Genomic DNA, 20,263 nt, shown 5'->3' with positions numbered 1-20,263 from the left:
TCCCAGAAATCACGTGGCCCAAAAAGTGGCGGAGCGGCCGCCAGGGGGCGCCCCGGACAGACAGAAGGACGGCGGGGGTGGGGGGGGGGAAACCGCGGCTCGGGGCGGTTTTGGGGGGCCGTGGGTCGGGACTGGCTGGCTGGGGGGGGGCTGTGGGTCGAGAGTGGGGCTCAGGGCGGTTTTGGGGGGGCTCTGGGTCAGGACCGGGGGTCAGGGCGGTTTTTGGGGGGGCTGCTGCTGCACAAAGACACTGAGGCTCAGGCTTGGCTCAGACTCTTTTATTGGGGGTCACAAAGCTCTGTCCCGAGCCCCCAACCCCCGATTCATTACACCAGGGGGCTCGAACCCCCCTATCCTGAGCCCCCACATTGCTGCCCCCCATGGGGGGCGATGGGGCAGCCTCCCCCCGATGTCTGATCACCCCCCAAATCATCTCCCCAAATCATGGGGTGCTGGGACCCCCGGACACCTACCAGCCCCCCCAAATCACCCCCCAGCGCTCCCATCCCCCCACATTGGCGTCTCCTTGAATCGTTCAGCCCAGCCCCCCAACCCCGTCCGGCCGGGGGGGTCACTGCCGCTGCCGCGGGATCTTGGAGCCCAGGGGCACCTCGTCCATCAGCTTCTGTGGGGGGCAGAGAGGGGGGTCAGCAGCCCCCTTTAGCAGCCCCCCCCCCCGATTCCCCTGGCCACCCCACCCGTCCTTCCGGGGTATCCCCCCACACTCAGCGCCCCAAGAGTCCCCCTGCCCCCCGGGACCTCCTCCTGCCATGGGGCGCCCCCAATACCTGCAGCAGGCGCCCACGGTAGCTGTCCTCAGGCTCGGCGGGGGTGCGGGGGGGCAGCACCCCCAGATGACGCCGGTAGACGGTCTCCAGCTCGGCCGGGCCGTAGAGCCGGGCCGGGTCCAGCGCCCGGGCGTTGATCAGGCTCACCAGGTACTCCTTGTAGTGCGCTCTGAGGGGACGGGGGGGGGTCAGTCGCCGGCCCCCCAGCTCCCCATATCTCCCCCGGCGCTGACCCCCCAGCCTGGAGCCCCTGGATCCTGCCTGCATCTTCTCCCGGTCCCCCCACGTCTCTGATCTCCCGGCCCCATGGACCTCCCCGTGTTCCCCCGACTCCCTGGTCCCCCCACATCTCTGACCCCCTGGCCCCATGCACCCCCCGTTCTCCCCCGACTCCCCAGTCCCCCCACATCTCTGACCCCCTGCATCCCCCGTGTTCTCCCGACTCCCCGGTCTCCCCACATCTATGACCCCCCCCGGCCTGGAGACCCCAGGTCCCCCCACATCTCCCCCCACATCACCAACCCCTGACTCCCCCCAGCCCCCCAGATCTCCGCCCCCCCCACACTCACTGGCACAGGCCGGCATAACCGGGGGGCGTCTCTTTCCCGCAGGCCTCGTCCCGCAGCCCGGCCAGCGTCTCCTTCTGCTCCATCACGCGGCAGCCGCCTGCGGACGCTCGGCATGATGGGTAACGCTATCGCCTGCCTACCCACAATCCCCTGCCTGGGACCCCCCTCGCTCAGCAACCCACAATCCCCCACCTGGGGGCCCCATCGCCCGCCGTGACCCAGCGGCGAGTCTCCTTGTCCTCTCTGAGTGCGGCGTGTGCCTCAGTTTCCCCCACGTGTCGGGGGCTGGGCCCAGGCTTTTCCTTGGCCAGGACCCCTCTCCCGGCATGGGGGGCGGCAGGAAGGGCCAGTCCCTGGTGGGGGGGGCCCAACGGCAGGTGTGGGGCACGGCCCTTTTGGGGCGCATTGGGGTCCCCCCCTGGTTACCCACAATCCCCTGCTCTCACCTCCGGGCGCTGGGCGGGTCCCAGTGGGGGGCTCCGTGTTGAAGACGACGCCGTTATCCTGCAGGGGAGGGATGGAGAGTGAGACCCACTGTCGCCCCCCTTCGGCCCCGCCCACCCCCCTTGGCCCTCCCCGGCCCCTCTGCCCCCCTCCATGCCCCACCTGCAGGAGGCGCTGCAGCCGCCCCACGTCCCAGTCACGTAGGTAGAAGAGGCAGTCGCGGGGGTGGTGGCCGTGCAGGGACTGGCGAACCGGGCAGCCGGGCACTGGGCATTTCTGGAGGGGGAGAGACGGTGACACGACCCCCGACAACCAGCACAGCCGCACAGCACAACAGTCGGCCCCGTGCCACACCCGCCTCCGCCCCCCACACAGCCCCGCGACCCCCAGCAGCCAGCGCAATCCCAGCGCACAACAGCCGACAGTCACACGACACCCGCGCCTGTCCCAACACCCAACAGTCAAACAACACCCGCGCCCGTCCCCCACACAGCGCTGTAAGACCTGACAGTCGCACGACACCCACGCCCGTCCCCCACACAGCCCCATAACACCTGAGAGTTGCACAACACCCGCACCCGTCCCAACACACGAGTCGCATAACACCCGCACCCATCCCATCACCTGCCAGTCACATGACACCCGCGTCCGTCCCCCCACACAGCCCCGTAACAGCCGACAGTCACACAACACATGCACCCTCACTACACAAAACCCACTCCCCACACAACACCTGACAATGAACCCAACACCCACACCCGACAACCCCACCACACCCGACAGTCACACAACACCCGCACCCTCAGTACACAACACCCACTCCACACACACCTGACAATCCCCCACACCCATACACCACTCACACAACACCCACTCCTCACATCCAACCACTTCACCACACCCACACCTGACAGTCACACAACACCCGCCCCCTCACAACACCCGCTCGCCACACAACACCCGCCAACCCCACCACACCCACCCTGGACAGTCACACAACACCCACCCCAGACAATCCCCGACAGTCACACAATCCCCAGCCCCACCCAACAGCCAACCCCACCCACACCCAACTGAACACCCAACCCCACAACCAGCCCCCCAACCTCCCTCACTCCCCCCTTACGTTCTTGGTGTGGAAGGGGCCGTAGCAGCCGCTGCAGAAGTGGTGCCGGCACTGGGAACACTGGAAGTGCATGCAGCCCCCCCGGGCCAGCGCGTAGGGGAATTTGCATTTGGGACAGGCTGGGGGCAGAGAGAGAGGTTGGGGGGGGGCCAAGGAGGGGGGCAGGAATCGGCTTCCCCCCCCCCCCACCAGCGCCCGGGGTGGGCTCGAAGACCTGGGAGGGGACCGAGGAGTGGGGGGGAGCTCGGGGTGTGTGTGGGTGGGGGTCGCCATCAGTGGGGTCGGAGTGTGGGGGAGTCGGGGGGCCATGGGGAGGTCAGGGGGTGTGAGGGGGCCCACGGATGCCGTTCTCCTGCAGGTAGACGGCCAGTCCCTGGGGGTCGGGGGGTTGGGAGGATGTGGGGCAGGTCGGGGGGCGGCGGGGGGGCTCACCGATCCCGTTCTCCTGCAGGTAGACGGCCAGTCCCTGGGCCTGGTACTGGGGGTCGTTCGTCCGCTTCCACTCCTGGAACTCCTGGCATGACAGGCCCTGGTGCTGGGGCTCCCACTGTGGGGGGGGGGGTCGAGGGGGGGCGGTCAGCACAGCCCCCCCACATCCACCCCCCACGCCCAGCCCAGCCCCGCCACAGCCCACGGGACTGCCCGGCACCGGGGCGCCTTCCTCTCGTCTCCCCCCGCCCACCAGAGCCCCCCCCACTGCCCCCCCCTCACCGCTCGCTTGCAGTGGACGCAGAAGCTCTGGTTGCACTGGGGACACTGGGCGGCCGCGTGCTCCGACTCGTAGATGAACCCGAACGAGCACTGGGGGGGGGGACAGGGGGTGAGAGAGAGAGACCCCCCACAGCCCTCCCCAGCCCCCGAGAGACCTCCCGGAGAGACCCCAGGCCCTAGAGGGACCCCCACCCCCTACAGATCCCCCAATCCCCCCAGAATCACAGAGACCCCTCCCCCCCAAGAGCCATTCACCCCCATAGACCCCGCCACCCCAAGACCCCCCAGAGAGGCCCCCCAAATCTCAGAGAGACCCGCACCCCCACAAATTCCCCAACCCCCCCCCCCCGAGAGATGCCCCCTGCCAGAAACCCTCCCCCCAAATCCTGCTAAGGCCCCTGTCTCTCTTCCCCCCACCCACTGGCCCCACCCCTGACATTCAGGCCCCGCCCTCAGCATTTAGGCCACACCCCCGTCTTTCAGACCCTGCCCCTGGCCGCTCACGTGTGTGCACCACTGGAACTTGGGGTCCCGCATGAGCTCGCGCTCCGTCAGCTTCTTACTGAACAGCTCGTAGGTCTCGAGGTCCAGGCACTCTCGGAGCTGGGGAGCAGGGGGGGGAAAGGTGAGCGGGGGAGGGGCCCTGGGACTCCCCTGTCCCCCCACAGGCTGGGTTCAAGGGGGCTCCCCCAGGCGGTTCATGGGGAGGGGGACCGGGGCGCAGGGTCACCCTGATCCCTGGGTGTGGCGGCTTTGGGGTCCCTAGGATCTGGGTGTGCAGCGCAGAGCAGCCCAGCAACGCAGGGGACATGGGGGGATCTGGGTGATACGGGGGGGGGGGGGGCTCAGGAGGGGCCTGGGAGGCCACCTACACCTGGATTTCCAGTCTGGAGAAGTAGCTGAGCAGCAAGAGGGGCTGGGGCGTATGTGGGGGGTTCAGGAGGCATCTGGGGAGCACCGGGGGTGGTTCGGGGGACCTGGGGGGCTCAGGGGGGACCTGGGAGGGCGCCTGCACCTAGATGTCCAACATGGAGAAGTAGCCAAGCAGTGCGGGGGGTTGGGGTGTATGTGGAGGATTCGGGGGGGATCTGGGGGGCCTGGGGGGAGTTCGGGGGGGCCCGACACCTGGATGTCCAGCGTGGAGAAGTAGCTGAGCAATGCAGGGGGTTGGGGTGTATGTGGGGGGCCCAGGTGGGTTTGTGGGGCCCAGGGGGGCAGCACCTGGATGTCCAGCGTGGAGAAGTAGCCGAGCAGTGCGGCCTCGTCGCTCAGGTCGGGCGCGTCGCAGGCAGGACACACCAGGTCCGTGATGTGCTTCTCTTTCACGGCGATGGTGAAGTACTCGGCGAAGCAGTCGGGGCAGATGGTGCATTCGCAGGACGTCAGCGACTGCATCTGGGGGACGGCGCGGCTCAGACGGGGCTGGGACCTGCCCGGTGCGGGGGGGGGGGGGAGCAGCGGGACGCGTCTGGGAGCGAAGGGGGAGACACGCCGGGGTGGAAGGGGTGGATAGGCGTGGGAACGGGTGGATCGGTGTGGGAACGGGCGTGGGAACGGGTGGATAGGCGCGGGAACAGGCGCGGGAACGGGCGGCCCGGCGCGGGAACGGGTGTGGGAACAGGAGGATCGGCGCGGGGCGGGGCGGATCGGCGCGGGGGTACCTGGTTGCGGGGCAGGGCCCAGCCGCAGACGGCGCACTCCCAGTTGAGCAGGCGGCGGATGAAGGCCCGGTCGGGCGAGGCTCTCACGGCCTCCACGATGTCGGCCAGGGCCGCCCGCCCCCCGCGGCCGCCTGCTCCTGCGCCAGCGACAGCACCAGCTCCGCCCGCCCCCAGCTGGGCAGCGCCAGCGAGGCCAGCAGCCGCCGCAGCAGGGCCTGGGGGGGGGGGGACAGCGCCTCAGGGGGGGCTGGCGAGCCCCCACGTCCCTGAAACCCTCCCCACCCCCGGAGCCCCCCAAAACCCTCCCCACCCCCAGAGCCCCCCAAAGCCCCCCTGCCCCTGGAAACCCGCCCCCGGAGCCCCCACACCCCTGTAACTTCCCACCCCTCCAAATCCCCCCCATGGCCCTGTGAATCCACCCTGGAGCCCCCCAACCCCCTGTAAACCGCCCCCCACCCCCAGAGCCCCCCACGTCCCTATCACCCCCGCATGCCCCCAAATCCCCTCTGCTCCCCTGTGAATCTGCACCCAGAGCCCCCCACGCCCCTGTAAACCCTCCCCACACCCCCAGAGCGCCCCCTGATTCCCCCCCCACACTCTGGATCTGCTCCATGCCCCCAGATTCCCCCCAGAAGCCCCCTCCACCCCCCCAGCCCGGCCCCCATGGCTCTGACCTGGCGGTCGGGCACCTGGAAGTCGATGGGGGGCTCGGCCGGGTCCCACAGGCGCCGGTGGAAAGGCTCCAACTGGAGGCGCTGCAGCTCAGTCAGCGCGCCCCACACGTCGCCCCCGTTCTCGTACAGTGCCCGCAGCACCGGCCCCCGCGCCCCGAACCCCAGCGCCGCCAGCTCCCGCACCTGTGGGGGGCACCCATGGGACCGGACTCTGTCCCTCGGCCTGGCTCGTCCCCGCAGCCCCACCCCTGCCCCAGAGCCCCGCCCCTCGCTTCCCACAGCCCCACCCCTGCCCCAGAGCCCCGCCCCTCGCTTTCCACAGCCCAGCCCTACTCCACAGCCCCGCCCCTCACTTCCTACAGCCCCGCCCCTGCCCCAAAAACCCCTTCCCCTCCATTGGATCCTTCCCTGCTCCCTAAGCCCCTCCCCATAGTCCCTTCCTGACCCCACAAGCCCCGCCCCTCCTCAGGCCCCGCCCCTCCCATCCAATAGATCCTCCCCTACTGCATTAACCCCTCCCTGCCCCTCTCCACAAAGCCCGCCCCTTCATCAGGCCGCGCCCTCCCACGGGCCCTCCCCTGCTCCATCGGTCCCTCTCCCTCCTCAGGCCCCACCCCCTGGCCCCTCCTGCCAGCACAAGCCCCGCCCCCGGCCCCGCCCCTCACCTTGCTGCGCCGGGCGCCCAGGCAGCGGCTCACGGCCTCGTTCAGGTCGCCCTGGCTCTGGGCCCAGGCGGTGCGAGCCTCCTGCCGGGTGATGGCGCCCAGCTCGGCGCCCACCCCCTGCTGCGTGGCCAGCTCCGCCACGGCCTCCAGCACTGCCGGCAGCTCCGAGCGCAGCCAGGGCAGGGGCAGCTCCGCCCCCGAGTACCGCAGCGCCGCCCCCACCTCCTCGGGGGGCACCCCCGCCAGCTCCGCCTCCTGGGGACAGGGCGGGGTTAGAGGGAGCCACGCCCTGGGGAGAGGGCGGAGCTAGAGGGAGCCCCGCCCCTAGAAAGAGGGGTGGGGTTAGAGGGAGTCCCGCCCCAGAGAGTGGGTGGGGTTAGAGGGAGTCCCGCCCCTAGGGAGTGGGCAGTGCTAGAGGTAGCCACACCCACAGGGAGAGGGAGCCCCGCCCCTAGAGAGAGGGGAGGGGTTAAGGGGGCCCCGCCCTGGGAGGAAGGGCGGGGTTAGAGGGAGTCCCACCCCTAAGGAGAGGGTGGGGCTAGAGGTAGCCATGCCCCCGGGGAGAGGGCAGGGTTAGAGAGAGCACCGCCCCTAGAGATAGGGGAGGGGGTAGAGGGGGCCCCGCCCTGGGGGGAAGGGCGGGGTTAGAGGGAGTCCCACCCCTAAGGAGAGGGTGGGGCTAGAGGTAGCCATGCCCCCGGGGAGAGGGCGGGATTAGAGGGAGCCCCGCCTCTTGGGTGGGCCACGCCCACCTCCTTCATTGGGCCCCAGGTGGCTCCGCCTCCGGCCAGGCAGGGAAGCACCGGGTTGGCTGCTGCACAGGAGGGGGCGGAACCTGCGTGGGGGATGCCTGTCCTGGGCAGAGGAGAAGCTTCACAGCGACTCAGGGGGCGGAGCCTCTGGAAAGGGGGCGGAGCCTCTCACCCGGATCATGGCCACCATCTTCATCCCGTCCTCTCGCAGCTTCTCCTGTCGGCGCCGCTCTGCCTCCTCCGGCGTCAGGGGGTGGGGCTTGCCCGGACGCTGGGGTCCCTTCTCCTCCGGGGGGGGCCGAGGGGTGGGGCTGAGCCCCCCCCGCTGGCTGGTCCGGTTGCACACCTCGCACACCCGCCCGGGCAGCTGGTTCCAGAAGGTGCAGTGTTCGCACTGCCAGCCCGGCGCCCCCCCCGCCTGCGGGGAGCCAGGGGTCAGTGGGGGCCAGGGGGGTCCGGAGCGAGGGGGGTCAGGGGGGGCTGTGGGTCAGAAGTGAGGGGGGTTGGGGAGGGAGGAGCTGTGGGTTGGAGTGAGGGGGGCTGTGGGGGCTCCAGAGTGAGGGGGACCAAGGGGGGGGGGGGCTGTGGGTTAGGAGTGGGGGGGCTGGGGGGTCTGGAGTGAGGGGCGCCGGGGGGAGGGGAGCCGGGCCACTGGCCCCTTACCTGCAGGGGTTCCGGAGGGCCGTCAGGGGGGCGCTGTGGGTCGGGGGGGCACCGTGGGTCAGGAGGGCCGGGCCGGCCGGCCAGGCGGGGGCGCTCGCAGACGGCGCACAGGACGGCGGCGCCGGCGTTGAGGAAGGTGCAGGACTGGCAGGCCCAGCCCCCCCGGGGGGGGTCCCCGTCGGCGGGGGGCTGGGGGGGCGTGGGGCAGCCCCGGGGCCGGTCGCAGGCGCCGCACAGCACGGCCCGGCCCGCGTTGGAGGTGCCGCAGGCGGCGCAGAGCCAGGGCGGGCGCGGCTTGGGGGGCAGGGCGGGGCGGGCCCCCGGCGGCTCCGACGGCAGCATGGGCAGGCTGGGGGGAGAGAAGGGGGTGAGAGAGAGACGGGCGGCGCCCCCCCACATCCGCCCGTGCCCCCCCAGATCCCGTGTCCCCCACATCCCCCCGTGCCCCCTGCACCCCCAAATCTGACATGCCCCTAATGCCCCTCTGTGCCCCACTGCTCCCCTGCATCCCGTGCCCCCCACTGTGCCCCCAACCCCCCTCCACCACCCACTGCACCCCAATATGCTCTGCACCCCCAAATCCCCATGCCCCTAAACCCCCTCTGTCCCCCCTACTCCTTCCCCACCCCCCATGTAGCCCCTTCCCCATATCCAGCCCCACCCCCTGCCCCACCTCTGCTCGCCCCCCGGCCCTGCCCACGCAGGGACCCACAATGCCCTGGGGCCACCGCTGCCCCCTCCTGGCAACGGAATGGAACGTCCCAGCATCCCCTGGGGCTTTAAAGGGCCAGGAGCCCTGGAAACGGGAGGGGGGCGGGGGGAGTCATGCTGGTGGTTCCCCTAAACCTGTGGTGGGGCCAGCCTGGGGGTCCCCAATACCTGGGGGCAGGATGGGGGCCCCTAAACCTGTGGGGGGGCCAGGCTAAGGGGGACCCCAATTCCTGGGCGCCTGTCCCTGAGCCGCATGTTGGGGTGTGAGCGGCTGGGGGGCCCCCCGAGAGCCGGGCCCGTCGCCCCCCCCTACAAACCCAGCCCAGCGCGGGGCCCGGCTGCCTTTCGGGGGGGGGGGGGATCAGGGCCTGCGAGGGGAGGAAAAGCACCGGGCAGGGGACGGGCCGTGACCCCGGCCAGGGGTGTTTTTCGCTTCGGACGCACTCGAACTGGATTTCTGAGTCCGCTCGATGCCGGGTTTCACGGCCGGTCGCCTGCGCCGCTCGGTTTTTTTTTTTTAACACCGACGAAAAGCCACCGAAAGCGGCTGAAAGTTCCCGGCAATTCGGGGGCGTTTCTCCCGGGAAAAGAGGGGCTTGAAACGGCGGCTTTTCAGTTTCAATTCCAACTTTTTAGGGCGCTTCTATTCCGGCCTTTTTCACCGCCCGGCCGCAGCTTCCGCCGGATTTGAAATGGAACGCTTCCCTCTTCGCTTCCCGGCGCCCACTTTTCCCGCCAATTCAGTTCTTTCCTCCTTTGCCCCTTCACGGGCAAGAAAGGAGACAGAAGAAAAACGAAAGCGGCTGAAATTTCCAGGCTTTTTTAGTTCGTTGCAATTTGGGGGCGTTTCCCCAGGGTCACGGCAAAGACGTTATTCAAAACGGGCTTTAAACTGTGGCTTTTTCTTCTCTTTTTATTTCCATCTTTTGGGTTTTTCTTGTCCTTCCTTTTTGACTATTGAACCTTTCACTGGATTTTAAATCAAATATTCCTTCTTCGCTTTCGCTGGCGTCATTTTTCACGGCCATTCATCTCTTTCCCTGAACGGGAGAGAAAGGAAGAAAAAGCCCGAAAGTGGCTGAAATGTCCAGGCTTTTATTTCATTGCAATTTGGGGGCGTTTCCTCACGGTTACGGCAAAAGACAGGCTTTAAATTGCGGCTTTTTTATTTTTATTTCAATCTTTTTGGTTTTTCTCGTCCTTCCTTTTTGACTATTTCGCCTCCCACTGGATTTTAAATCGAACATTTCTTTTTCGCCTTCGCTGGCGTCATTTTTCACGGCCGTTCGTCTCTTTAGCAGGAGAGAAAGGAAGAAAAGGCCCCGTGCGGCTGTAATTTCCAGGCTTTTATTTCCATGCAATTTGGGGGCGTTTCCCCAGGGTTACGGCTTGCGTCCGGCTTCCAGCTGAAGATTTCCTTAGCTTTACGGCAAACGCGTTATTAAAACTGGTTTTACACGGCGGCTTTTTCCATTTTTCTTTCATTTCAATTTCATTCTGTTGTTTAATTGTTCATTTAATTTGTAATGACCTTTTCAATGTAAATTAAATGCCCCGTTTTCTTGCGGCTTTTTGCCGGTCCCGTGCCCGCCGGGTCGTTTCTTTTAAATGGAGGAAAAGCCGCGAAAGCGCCCGAGACATCCGGTCCCGGCTCCCTTGAGGCGACATTTCAGGGCTCTCCTCCCAGCAAAGACGTTATTAAACCTTCGGCCGTAAGGGCCGGATTTGGAGCTGAGAGGTGGGGTTTTGTGGCCCCGGGTCGAGTCCGGTTGCCGGCTTTCACCGCCTAATTCCCCGCAAACTGCGGCCGCCCCATTAGGAACCGGGGGCCGGGGGGGGTGTGTGTTTTTACGCATCTTTCCTCGTATTTCAGATCGAATCGTTGGCGCGTCGCTTCGTTTCTAAGCGGGATTTGTTTGTTGGCCAAGGGGATTCGGGAGCCCACTTTCCTGCGGGGTTCAGGGGGGCGTAGAAGGGATGTTCCTGTTACACGGGGGACTCAGGGGGTCAGGGAGGGAGTCCCCGTTACCTGTGGGAAGAGGGGGGGTTCTGGGGGGCTCAGGGGTCAGGGAGGGGTCCCCGTTACCTTTGCCCGGGGGTCCTGGCCTCCCAGCCCGGCTCGCCCAGGGACTGGCGCCGGTGCTGGGCCCGGGCCGGATGCTTGTGGAAGAGCCGGTCACATTCGGAGCAGAGACTCTGGTCACATTCGGGGCAGCGCAGAGAGGCCGGCTCCAGCCCACACAGCAGGCAGGCGGACGGGGGGGCTGGCCCTGGAGGGGCGGGAGACGGGAGTCACCCCACGGCTGGCCCCCCCGCGTCCCATGCACTCCACTTGGCGCCCCCTACAGCCAGCTCCCCCTGTGCCCCACAGCGCCCCCCACTCCTCAGCCTCACAGCTCCCCCCCATGGCCAGCACCTGCTACGCACCTCGGCGCCCCCCACAGCCAGCTCCCCCTGTGCCCCACTGCACCCCCCCGCTCCCCAGTGCCCCCCCACTGCACCCCCAGGCCGCCCCCCCGGCCAGTGTTCCCGCTCCCCACGGCGCCCGCACGCACCCGTCTGGGGCAGACCTCCGGGAGGCACCGTGTCGGGGTGGGGCACCGACTCCGAGATGGGGGTCGCCTGGAAGAGATGAAGGGGTGAGAGACCGAGCCCCCTCCCGCCCGGCCCGGCCCGCCTCCCCCAGCCCCTCTCCCCAGGCCTGCTGCCCCCCAGCCCATCCCCCCTCACCTCCTGGCCCCCCTGCAGAATTTCCTGCAGCATCTCGGGGTTCGGGTGATTGTTCTGAAATGGAAAAGACATAGTAAGACCCTTCCTGCCCCACGGCGCCCCCTGCCCAGCCCCCGCCCCCTCCCTGCCCCACGGCACCCCCTGCCCCACTCCCCGCCCCACAGCACCCCCTGCCCAGCCCCCGCACCGCTCCCTGCCCCACGGCGCCCCCTACCGAGAGGAGCAGGTTGAGTTCGGCACGAAGCAGCACCACATCCACGGTGACGGATGCCACCCGCCAGCCGTCCGGCTCCGCCAGCCCCTCGGGGAAACTGAGGCCGTCCGGCTGCTGCTCCGTGTAGCCATAGAGTCGGAGCACGTCCCGCCCGCCCTGCCGGGAGCCTCTGTCAGCTGTGGGGGGGCTGGTGACTTGGGGATGGGAGATTTGGGGTGGTTGGGGGGCTGGTGACTGGGGGATTTGGGGGGCTGGTGACTGGGGGACTGGGGGATTTGGGGAGGCTGGTGAGTGGGGGAAGGGAGATTTGGGGGGGGGCCAGTGACTGGGGGTTGGGAGATTCGGAGGAGTCGGGGGGCTGGTGACAGGGGGACCTGGGGGGTTCAGGGCTCTCCCTTATCTGGTGTTGCCCGTGCAGCAGAAGACAGGGTGGCCAGCTATCAAGGCTCAGGCTTTGGGGGTTCAAGGGCCGGGGGGCAGGGTGCAGGGGCTGGGGGGCAGGGCGCAGGGGCCGGGGGGGCTCCGCCCAGCCGAGGGGGGCCCGGCTCTCACCTGGACGGCGTCGACGGTGCTGCGGAAGACGGGGTTGTTGAACTTGACGCTGCGCCAGAAGCGAGGTTTGTTGGGGTTCAGCAGGTTGCGCCCGTATTTCTCCAGGATGTTCAGAGCGGTGGAGATGGTTCGCAGGCAGGCCGGGGGCTGGGGCGGGGGGGGGTGGAGGGCGTGAGGGGGCGCCCCAGAGCGGGGACCCCCCTGCACCCCCATATCCCCCGGCTCCCCTGCCCGCTCGGTACCCCTCTTCTCGGACCCCCCCGATCGCCTCCCGCCTCCTGATCCCCCCCCCGATCCCCCCACCCTGGCACCGCCCCTCTCCCAGCCCCCCCAGCCCCTGCCTACCTGCCCCCGCCCGTTGGCACACAGGAGGCCCCGGGCGTCGATCTCCCGGTACTTGAGGTGGGGGGGCAGGGGGGCCTCCACCAGCTGCTGGACGCTCTCGGGGTGCAGCTCCCCAGGGCTCCGGGCCAGCGCCAGCACCAGCTCCTCCCGCAGCTGCAGGAACTGGGGCTCTCCCGAGGGGGGCTCTGCCTGCGCCATAGCCCGGCCTGGGGACCACGAGGGGTTAACCGGCCGCTCCGCTCCCCCCCGCTGGGCCCCCGTACCCCGATTCCCCACCACCGAGCCCTGCTGTACCCTGATTCCCCCCATACCCTCTCCAGCCCCCCATACTCCGATTTCCCCCCGAACCTCGATTCCCCACCACCGGGCCCCCGCTGTACCCCGATTCTCCCCTCCAGCCCTCTGTACCCGGATTCCCCACCACTGGACTGCCGCTGTACCCCGATTTCCCCCTCCAGCCCCAATACCCCAATTCCCCCCGTAACCCAATTCCCCCCTGTACCCCGATTCCCCACCACTGGGCCCCCGCTGTACCCCGATTCCCCCCTCCAGCCCCCCGTACCCCGATTCCTCACCACCAGCGCCCCCCATGCCCTGATTCTCCCCTCCAGCTCCCCCATACCCCGATTCCTCTTGCTGACCCCCCCGTACCCCTATTCTCCCCGACGAGCACCCCCACGTCTTCCACAGCACCTGATACCCCACCCCCAGCCACCCCCTCGCCCTGCACCCCGGTCCCCCACAGCAGCCAGTGGGGCGGCGGGTGCAGGAGGGGTCAGACCTGGTGCTGGGGAGCAGAACAAGTGCTGGGGGGCGTCCTGGGAGGCCGGCGGGGGGGTGCAGCGGGCCCCTGGGGACTCGGAGGGTGCTGAGGGGCCGGCGGTGGGGTGCAGGGGGCCGGCAGGCCCTGCGGGGTTCTGGCGGGGGCCGGCGGGGGTTTTGGGGTGCCGACGGGGGGTGCAGGGGGGCCCTGGGGGCTCGGGGGCCGCAAGGGGGCCCTGGGGGTCCGGCGGAGGGTGCAGGGGGCCGGCGGGCCCTGGGGAGTTCTGGGAGGCCGGCGGGGGTGCAGAGGGACCCTGGGGGGCCGGCGGGGGGTGCAGGGGGGCCGGCGGGGGGGGTCTCACCGGGGAGCGGCGGGGCCCGGCCGAGAACTCGCGGGACCCGGGAAGCGGCGGCGGCGGCTGAGCCCGGAAGAGAAAGAGAAACAGCTGGTGGGGGGGCGGCAGGGGGGGTCCGGGGCCGGTGGGGGGGCGGCAAAGGGAGTATCAGGGGGACCCCAAGGGGGGCCCAGGGCTGGACACTACAGGTCGTGGGGACCCCGGGGCCGGGAGTGGGGGGACAGGGGGGCAGGTCTTGGCGTGGGGGGGCAATGAGGGTATCAGGGGAACCCCAAGCAGAGGGGGACCCCAGGGCCCGGACTGGGGGGGTCAGCAGAGAGCGGTGGGGGGCAGTGAGGGTATCGGGGGACCTCAAGGGGGGCGGGGATCCCAGGGCTGGGAGTGGGGGCGCAAGGGGCGGGGGGCAGCAGGGGGAATCACAAGGGGGGCGGGGCCGGCAGGTGCAGGGCGGGGGGGGGGAGAGGGAGTATCAGGGGGACCCCAAGGGGGGACCCAGGGCCGGGAGTGGGGGGATAGGGGGCAGGTCTTGGCGTGGGGGGGCAATGAGGGGGAACCTCAAGGGGGGCGGGGAGCCCAGAGCTGTCGGGGGGGCTAGTGGGGGCCATGGGGCGGCGGGGCAGCAGAGGGCGGTGGGGGGACAAGTATTGGCGGGGTGGGCAGTGACGGTATCGGGGGCACCCCCAGGAGGGCGGGGAGCCCAGGGCTAGGAATGGGGGGGTATCGGGGGGGATCCAAGAGGGGCGGGGCCGGCAGGTGGCGGGGCGGGGGCAGCTGTGGCGAGGAGGGGGAAGGGAGTATTAGGGGGACCCCAAGGGGGGACCCAGTGCCGGGAGTTGGGAGCCAGGGGGCAGGTCTTTGCGGGGGGGGAGTGAGGGTATCGGGGGGACACCCGGGGGTCGGAGATCCCACGGCTCAGAGTGGGGGGCCACCGGGCGGGGGGACAGCGGCGGGATCCAAGTGGGGCGGGGCCGGCAGGTGGCGGGACGGGGGGGGGGGGGAGAGGAAGTATCAGAGGGACCCCAAGGGGGGGCCCAGGGCCGGGAGTCGGGGGCGGTGGAGGGGGGCAGGTCTCGGCGGGGGGGGGCAGTGAGGGTATCGGGGGACCCCAGGGCCGGGAGTGGGGGGTCAGGGGGCGGGATGGGGGGGCCGGCAGGGGGCGGGGCGGGGGGCGGGGCTTGGGAAAGTGAAATCGAAAGGGGCCAGGGCCGAGCCGAGCCGGGCTGAATCCCGCGGACGGACCGAGCCGGACCGGCAGACGCACCCCTCCGGACCCCCCGCGCCCGCCATGGCCAAGGCCTGCGCTGTGAAAGTCAGCGGGGAGTCCCGCCGGCAGGTAGAGGGGGGCCGCGGGGGGACCCTAAATATGGGGCTCATCGTGGGGTGCGGGGGGGGGCAACCGGGTCAGATCGGGGGGGGAGGCCAAAACGAGGAGGGAAACCCCCCCACGAGCCCGCTCCCCGACATGTGCGTCGCCCCCGGGGATCCCCCTTCCCCGGGGAATCCCGGCCACGTGCTGGGGGGGAGGGGCCGGCTCGGCGGGAGGAGGGGGCGTCGGCGGGGGGCATCGAGCCCTGTTCTACGCGGCCGTGACCCACCCCAGAGTCAGCTGCATTTTCGTGTCCTCTCTGTGCTTTTAGGTGGAGCTCTTCAGGGAATCGCTCTTCAAGGAGGTAAATCCCCCCCACCCGGGATTAAATCCCCCCCAAGTGCCCCCTGTGACCCCCCCTGACCCTGTCTTTCTGCCCCCCACCCCGGCTGAGCAATTCCTGTCGACGTTTTTGCCCAAAAAAATCTTTCAACTGGACAAATTCCTGAAGGTAAAAACGGCCCCCCCCAACCCCGCCATGAGCTGTCAGCATCCCCTCTGTGCCAGGGACCCCCCCCAGCCCTGGGGTGCCCCCCAGCGTGCCCCTGCCCCGGACAGCACCCCCTTCCGGGATTCCCCCACTCCTGGGGTCCCTCCTTTCCCCCTGCTGGGATCCTCCCCCACACTTTTGGGGATCCCCCATTTTCGCTCCCCTGTGGAGAGCCCCCCCTGCTGGGATCCCCCCCAATCCTGGCCCCCCCAAGTAACATTCCTGTCACCGCAGGAGGATGCTCTGAACATCAAGGATCTGTCGACCCTCCGGGCCCCCCTGGATATCCCCATCCCTGACCCGCCCCCCAAGGATGAGGATGAGGTGAGTTTTGGGGTATCCCCTTAGCATCGTGCTGTGCCCCCCCCGCCGGCGAGGCGCTAACCTGCGTCCTGTCCCCTTCCCCCCAGGATGGGGCCAACATGGAGACGGATAAGGAGGAGAAGAAGGAGGGTGAGTTTGGGGGGGAGTTCGGGGGGAGGGGCGGGATTGGGGGGGGCTGGGTTGGGCTGGGACTCACCTCCATTTTCTGCCCGCCCCCCAGCTCCCAAATGCGGCTACCTGAAGGGCAACGAAGAAGTGGGGGCCCTGCTGGACCGGGTCAAGCCGGAGGTGCGGGAGCTGAAGGAGAAATGTGTTTTGGTGAGCCCCCCTGCCCCCCCGGGGCTGCGAGCTTCCCCCAAGCGGTGCCCCCAGCGGGTGGGGTGGGAGGAGACACCGGGGCTGCGAGCTTCCCCCCAGCGGTGCCCTGGCCCCCTCTCACTGCCTCTGTCCCTAGGTCATCGCCTGGATCCATCACCTGATCCCCCGCATTGAGGATGGGAACGATTTTGGGGTGGCCATTCAGGTAAGGGCCCCCCCGATCCCCCTACCTGCCCCTCTGTGCAGGCCCCCTCCATCTCACCCCATCTCCTCCCCCAGGAGAAGGTGCTGGAGCGGGTGACTGCTGTCAAGACCAAGGCCGAGGCCTTCCAGACGGCCATTTCCAAGTGAGTCACACCCTCCTTCCCCCCCCCTCTGCCCCACGGCATTGTGGGTCAGGCCCTCCCCCCCATCTCTGCCCCGGGGCATGGTGGGTAATGGCCTCTGCCCCTTCTCTGTTCCATCCCCAGGTATTTCTCTGAGCGGGGCGACGCCGTGGCAAAGGCCTCCAAGGAGACGCACGTGGTGAGTGATGGGGGGGCGGCGAGCTTCCCCGCAGCAGTGCCCTGAGCCGGTGGGGGAGAGGCGGTGGGGCTTTGAGCTTCCCCCGCAGCAGTGCCCCCAGCCGGTCTGACCCACGGCCCCTCCCCACAGATGGATTACCGGACCTTAGTCCAGGAGCGGGACGAGGCAGCGTACGCGGAGATCCGGACCATGGTGCTGGACATTCGGGGCTTCTACGTGAGTGGGGGCAGAGGGGCGGCTCCGGGGGGGGAGGGGGCGGGTCAGTGTGGGGCGGGGGGTTGTGATGGGAATTCTGGGGGGTGTGGGGGGATGGGGCGGGGGGCTGTGATGGGAGGGGAATTCCGGGGGGTGCTGTCCGGGGGCGGCTCGCTCTGCCACCCCCCCCAGCTCCCCTCTGTTTCTGCCCCCTAGGCCGAGCTGTTCCACATCCTGACCCAGAACCTGGAGAAGCTGACCAACCCCAAGGGCGAGGAGAAGCCGTCCATGTACTGAAGGGCCAGGGCCGCCCCCCATGTCCTGCCCCACGGCGCCAATAAACGGCTCCCCTCACCCCGCCTCCTGTGCTGCTGGCCGGCTCCGCCCCAGGGGGGAGGGAAGGGGAGCAGAGCGGGCCCCTCGGCCCCCGGGCATCGTGGGTAACGGGCCCTTAGCCCCTGGGGCATTGTGGGTAATGGGCCCTTTGGCGGGGTGGGTAAGGGGCCCCTCGGCCCCGGGGCATCGTGGGTAACGGGCCCTTTGCCCCCATGGCATCGGGAGTAATGGGCATTGTGGGTAGCAGGTCCTTTGCCCCGGGGCCATTGTGGTTAACGGGCCCTTCGCCCCCAGGGCATCATGGATACCGGGCTGTTACCCACAATGCCCTGGGGCTGAGGCACTATCAGGCCCCTCAGCGTTTTGGTGCTAGGGCATCGTGGATAATGGGCCATTGGCACCTCGGCCCCAGGGCATCATGGGTAACGGGCCCCTTGGCCCCAGGGCATGGTGGGCAAGGGTCCTGTAACCCCCACTGAGCCAAGGGAATTGTGGGTAATAGCCCCGACCCCTTTTATCATAGGTGCCCCAGGGTATGGTGGGTAACTGTAGCCCCGCCCCCCCGGGGAACGGGGTGGGGATGTGTCACTTCTGGGTTCTGCAGCCCGCGGGGCCGCTCTGGGCGCTGCCTCTATGATTCGGGAGGATTGGGCGGGGCCGGTGGGACTCAGCCAATGGGCGCAGAGAGCGGCTCCCCCCCCCCCCCACACACACACACACTTCCTCCTCCCACTCGTGGGGCGGCGCGCTGGCCAATCGGAGCCCGGCGAGCCGAGGTGCGGCGGCAGAGAGAGAGGCGATTGGTCGGCGGCGGCAGCCAATCAGAGGACGGGGGGCGCTCGGTGCGGGGGAGAAGGTGGGAGCCGGCGGGAGGGGGGCAACGTGGGGGGGATCGCTCGGGGGGCGGGGCAGGGATGTGGGGTACGGGGGGGGCGGGGCGGGGAGCTCCGGTGGGGGCGGGGCAGAGCAAGGGCGGGGGGTGCCTGGGGGGCACCGGGGGGTCGTTCCGCCCCCCGCTGACCCCCCCCCCCCGCGGCAGATGGAGCTGGAGGTCTCGGGCCGCGCCTACGCCAAGATGCGGCTCCACGCGGCCGCCCACCCCCACGCCGCCGTCTGCGGGCTGCTGCTGGGGCGCCGGGCCGGGCCCCCCCCCTGCCTCCGCCTGACCGACTGCGCCCCCCTCTTCCGCCGCCCGCCGCTCGGCGCCATGCTGGAGGTGGCCTTGAACCAGGTGCGCCGTGGGGCTGGGGGCGGGGGGGGGGCTGGTGATTGGCACCCTGGGGTATGGAGAGGGGCTGGGCGGATGGGCACCATGGGGTGGGGAGCGGGGGAGGGGCTGGGGGATGGCGCCGTGGGGCAGGGAGTTCAGGGGGGCTGGGGGCTTGGCGTTATGGGGTAGGGGGCTGGGCAGGGTACGCTGTGGGGCAGGGAGCGGCGGGGGGCTGGTGCGTGGCACCATGGGGCAGGCAGTTCAGGGGGGTTGGGTGCTTGGTGTTACGGGGTGGGGGGGGCTGGGTGTTTGCTGCCATGGGGCAGGGAGCAGGGTCTCTGGGCGGGCGGCGCCGTGGGGCAGAGGGGGGCTGGGCAGGGGGTCTCCGCGTGGGGCACGCTCCCCCTTCTCACCTCTCCCCCGCGGCAGGTCGACGTGTGGGCCGCGCGCTCCAACCTGCTGGTGGCCGGCTACTACCAGGCCAATGCGGGGCTGGACGACACGAGGTAAATTGGGGGGGGCTCCCGTGGGGGGTGGGGAGGGGGGGCTCCCCGGCTCCCCCCTAACATCTCCCCCCCCCCCATCTAGCCCCTCCCCGCTGGCGCTGAAGGTGGCGGGACGCCTGGCTGAGCTGTGTCCTGGGGCGGTGCTGATCATGGTGAGATTTTGGGGTGTGGGGGGCAGATGTGATCAGGGCCCCCCCGGGGGTGTCTGCGGAGGGTGGGGGGCTGTGATTGGCATGGGGGGGCCTTTTCTCAGGGGGTGCTCTCGGGATTCAGGGGTCCCCAGAGTCTGGGGGTGACGGGGATCCCGCTCGGGCTAGGGGGATCTTCCCCGCCCCCCCCAACTGCCCCTCTTCTCCCCCCCCCAGCTGGATAACCGGAAACTGAGTCACAACCCCCGGGTGCCCCCCCTCGTGGTTCTGGAGCAGCAGGACCGGCACTGGCTGCCCAAGGACAAAAACCTGTGAGTGACCCTGGACTGGGGATGGGACCCAGGCGTCCGGGGCGGCCCCCTCCCCCCCAGCCCAAGGGTGATGGGACCCAGGCATCCGGGGCGGCCCCCACACTCCCAGCCCAAGAGTGACAGGACTGAGGCATCTGGGGTGGCTCCCAGCCCTCCGGGTGAGGGGCTGGGACCCAGGCGTCCGGGACTCACCCCGCCCCCTCCCGTCCCTTTGAGGGTCATGTGGCGCGACTGGGAAGCCTCCCGCCTCCTCTGCAAGGCCCTGCTGGAAGCCAAAGCTCACGCCCGATTGGTCGACTTCGACGCCCACCTCGATGACATCAGACGGGACTGGACCAACCCGCACCTCGACGCCGAGATCGCCCAGCTGGCCTCCGTGGCCAACGGCAGCGCCTGAGGGAGCCCATTGGCTGGACTGGGAGTGCCGGGGCCTGATTGGCCCGCCTGGTACGACGGCGCTCCCCCATTGGCTGGCCTGGATGTCAATCCAACATCCAGTAAAGACTCAATAGACTTTCACTGACTCCTTTATATTTATTCCACCCCCCCGTTCCCCTCCCCACAATTGGCCCTTCCCCCTGCCAGCTCAGACTCCGCCCCCTCAGCCCCATGGCACACCCCTTAGCCCCACAGCAGACCCCACGTGCTACATTTAGGCCCCTTTTTCGGCAGATTTCACGAAGTTTTTTAATGCAGCCGTTAATTGCCTTGGTTTTTTTTCTCCCCCCAGCAGCAAAAAATGGGGCCGAATCGATGCCACGAGCCGCCGGGTGCGGCCGGGACAAAGCCAAGGCGATCTCTGAATGCCCC

The 20,263-nt window shown here is 69.1% G+C and overlaps 3 protein-coding genes across 4 annotated transcripts; 2 read left to right on the top strand and 1 right to left on the bottom strand.

Annotated features, from left to right (window-relative positions):
• Window positions 1–270: 270 nt before the first annotated feature.
• Window positions 271–13,783, bottom strand: RNF31 (ring finger protein 31). The gene is given in 23 exon segments (XM_067533068.1): window positions 271–625; window positions 789–957; window positions 1,358–1,454; window positions 1,804–1,861; window positions 1,964–2,077; window positions 2,928–3,046; window positions 3,360–3,474; window positions 3,639–3,728; window positions 4,143–4,241; window positions 4,860–5,033; window positions 5,300–5,422; window positions 5,425–5,514; window positions 5,974–6,156; window positions 6,639–6,893; window positions 7,563–7,808; window positions 8,054–8,402; window positions 10,851–11,034; window positions 11,320–11,386; window positions 11,495–11,548; window positions 11,709–11,864; window positions 12,261–12,407; window positions 12,606–12,811; window positions 13,730–13,783. Coding segments are annotated over 22 exon segments (3,141 nt in total). The 5' UTR covers window positions 12,804–12,811; window positions 13,730–13,783; the 3' UTR covers window positions 271–571.
• Window positions 13,784–14,895: 1,112 nt separating this feature from the next.
• Window positions 14,896–17,458, top strand: PSME2 (proteasome activator subunit 2). 2 transcript variants are annotated; one of them, XM_067533109.1, is made up of 11 exons: window positions 14,896–15,056; window positions 15,361–15,394; window positions 15,479–15,540; window positions 15,814–15,903; window positions 15,990–16,032; window positions 16,124–16,221; window positions 16,358–16,426; window positions 16,501–16,568; window positions 16,692–16,746; window positions 16,876–16,962; window positions 17,158–17,458. In XM_067533109.1, the coding sequence occupies exons 1-11, from the start codon at window positions 15,009–15,011 to the stop codon at window positions 17,236–17,238; spliced, it is 735 nt and encodes a 244-aa protein (XP_067389210.1). In that variant the 5' UTR covers window positions 14,896–15,008; the 3' UTR covers window positions 17,239–17,458. The 2 variants fall into 2 exon arrangements, with proteins under 2 accessions (XP_067389210.1, XP_067389211.1); XM_067533110.1 differs by lacking the exon at window positions 15,479–15,540 and having other exon boundaries at window positions 15,361–15,393.
• A 534-nt stretch (window positions 17,459–17,992) lies between these two features.
• Window positions 17,993–19,972, top strand: EMC9 (ER membrane protein complex subunit 9). Its single transcript, XM_067533108.1, has 6 exons — window positions 17,993–18,133; window positions 18,317–18,508; window positions 18,917–18,993; window positions 19,076–19,145; window positions 19,359–19,453; window positions 19,670–19,972. Exons 2-6 carry the CDS (start codon window positions 18,317–18,319, stop codon window positions 19,848–19,850), a joined length of 615 nt encoding a protein of 204 aa, XP_067389209.1. The 5' UTR covers window positions 17,993–18,133; the 3' UTR covers window positions 19,851–19,972.
• The last annotated feature ends 291 nt before the right edge of the window (window positions 19,973–20,263 follow it).

Source organism: Emydura macquarii, unplaced genomic scaffold (genome assembly GCF_026122565.2).
Source record: "Emydura macquarii macquarii isolate MOO-44397 ecotype Brisbane River unplaced genomic scaffold, CSIRO-AGI_Emac_v2 contig_3322, whole genome shotgun sequence".
NCBI classification, from domain to species: Eukaryota; Metazoa; Chordata; order Testudines; family Chelidae; genus Emydura; species Emydura macquarii.
This window is presented reverse-complemented; position numbering and strand designations above follow the sequence as displayed.